The sequence below is a fragment of the Cynoglossus semilaevis genome, chromosome 9 (genome assembly GCF_000523025.1).
Source record: "Cynoglossus semilaevis isolate Cse_v1.0 chromosome 9, Cse_v1.0, whole genome shotgun sequence".
Classification (NCBI taxonomy): Eukaryota; Metazoa; Chordata; class Actinopteri; order Pleuronectiformes; family Cynoglossidae; genus Cynoglossus; species Cynoglossus semilaevis.
In genome coordinates, this window is record NC_024315.1 from 2,046,361 (window position 1) to 2,048,415 (window position 2,055).

General features: G+C 41.4%; 2 protein-coding genes across 2 annotated transcripts in view; both read right to left on the bottom strand.

The window, feature by feature from the left end:
* Positions 1–1,698, bottom strand: part of fam13a (family with sequence similarity 13 member A) — a 19,168-nt gene extending 17,470 nt beyond the window's left edge. The window contains exon 1 of the mRNA XM_017035204.2: positions 1,448–1,698. The gene's annotated coding sequence lies outside the window, so the exon portion shown is untranslated. The remainder of the gene's footprint in view (positions 1–1,447) is intronic.
* Positions 1,699–1,799: 101 nt separating this feature from the next.
* Positions 1,800–2,055, bottom strand: part of LOC112487459 (protein FAM13A-like) — a 19,903-nt gene continuing 19,647 nt past the window's right edge. The window contains exon 12 of the mRNA XM_025058449.1: positions 1,800–1,887. Within this exon, the coding sequence (XP_024914217.1) occupies positions 1,800–1,887 (88 nt within the window). The remainder of the gene's footprint in view (positions 1,888–2,055) is intronic.

Below are 2,055 nucleotides of genomic sequence, written 5' to 3' on the forward strand. Positions count from 1 at the left end.
TTTTTTGGTACGCCAACCTTTGATCACAGTAAAATACTATACCAATAAATTCCCAAACAAATCTCCGAAAATAAATGTTCTCAAAAAATTAAGAGAAATTCAGTCTTCTGCCATAAAATACAGATGCCCTGTTTTATGGTTAAAATATGGTGAGAAGTTTCTGCATGTGTCTCATCAAAATACAGCATTTTGAAATGTGTTTTAGAAAAAGAGGTTTTGAACATTTTTCAGCAAAACCCTGAATTTGGTCAGATGTTTAATCGTGATCTGCATGTTTTCTATCAAATTAGAGCATTTTGAATTTTTTTTTTAGTTTTTACACAAAATCCTAATTCATGTTGGTCAGATGATGAAACATGATGAAGTTTTGTTTTCATTTTATCTAAATTGTATCTTTTCTGCATGTTTCTCATCATTTTGAGATTTTTTTCTGTCAAAAAATGTATTGTCATTTTTCCTCAAAATGTGAACAATGACGAAAAAAATTTATCTTGACTGCATGTTTTTCATCAAATTACAGCATTTGGGACCGTATAAAGAAGGAAAAAATATTTTCTTAGTTAGCTCCTGATCCTTGATCAATGATTTTAAGTAACAAATAATTTCTTTCTGAAAATATACAGACAATAAAAGCAGAGTTACATAATTTTAAACCAATTCTTGGATCTATATTGAAATGTTTGGGACATACGTATATCTTAAGATATTTTCAGAAAATTAGTAGTACAGTCTCATGGTTGGGGACCTTCACCTTAGCATTTTCACCTTTGCCACATTGATTAATAGACATCTGTTTTCCTCTTTTATTCTTGGTCCTTTTATCTATGCTGCTCTTCAACCACTAAAATACCCAACGTTGAACCTCCTTATAAGCAACATCAAAACATACACTTACCCTAACGGGAGTTAGACCTCATTTCGAATAAAGTATCCGGACGACAGATATAAATAATACCTTCGTGACTGGACTCAAGTCCATACGAGGATCTCCCTAAGATCTACGTATTAACTGAGTGAAAATAACCTGCAGCTTTTGAAATGCAGATGCATTAGGAAGAACGGAAGCAGAGCTGAGAGACTATGTCAGCCTCCTTCAGTCAATAAAGATGTAGATAATTGCACACCCTGGTTGGTTCTGACATCACTGCTCGTAGGGAAAAACAGTTAACAATTAGTGTGGCATGCTGCATATTACCACCCATTATACAATGGGAACAGAGGGAGCCATTAGGCAGCTGCGTGGCTTCCTGTCATCTTTACTGCCGAAAACTATTATCTTCACTGGAACGGTGGAGGAGGAGGGCGGGGGCTAGGGGGTGGTCTACAGGTGCATGTGTGGACTCTGTAGGACGTGATACTGCCCTGGCCCACGGCGTATGTGCAGTGTGTGACTGTGAGAGAAAGGCTTCAGCAGACGCAGTGAGAGAAACGCTGCCTGATTACTCACCCTGTGAGCATCCTGCTGGTTGGAGGGCTGCACTGCTGAAGGACAGACTTTGGATTTCCTGTGTTTGTGCCTTTGACCAGCGTGACTTCTCTGTGACTCAGCACCTTCGCTGCCACTGCCGCCGCTGCTGCCGCTGGCGCCGCTGCTGCTCGTGTTCTCCCCCACGTCGCCTGAGGTTCTTCTCCCACTGGACGGGATGTTCTCTTTGTTGATGTCTGCGGTGATGTGTGCAGCCCTGTTGTCAGGCAGGAATTAAAGAGGTTTTAATGTGTGTCTTCCACTGCACTCCAATTCCATTCCACTACTGTACATCTAGTTTCCTGTGCAGAGGCGCTGTTTAGGTTGTGTCCAATCACTGTTTACTGTCCACAGTACTTTGTGTCTTTGAACTATGGCACTGGTCTAATCCCTCAGACTCCACCAGGATCGGCTGGAACGACCTGTGTTGTGTTACCAAAACAGCAGTGTGTGTTCATTTACTGATCTGGTCTGATGTACACTTCACTACTTTATCTTAAAAAAAAATAAACCTCGTCATCTTTAATCCTCCCTGAGGCCACTGGGCGGAGGTTGTTTGGGGACTCGGGGGGGCGGGGGGGGGGTTGTTC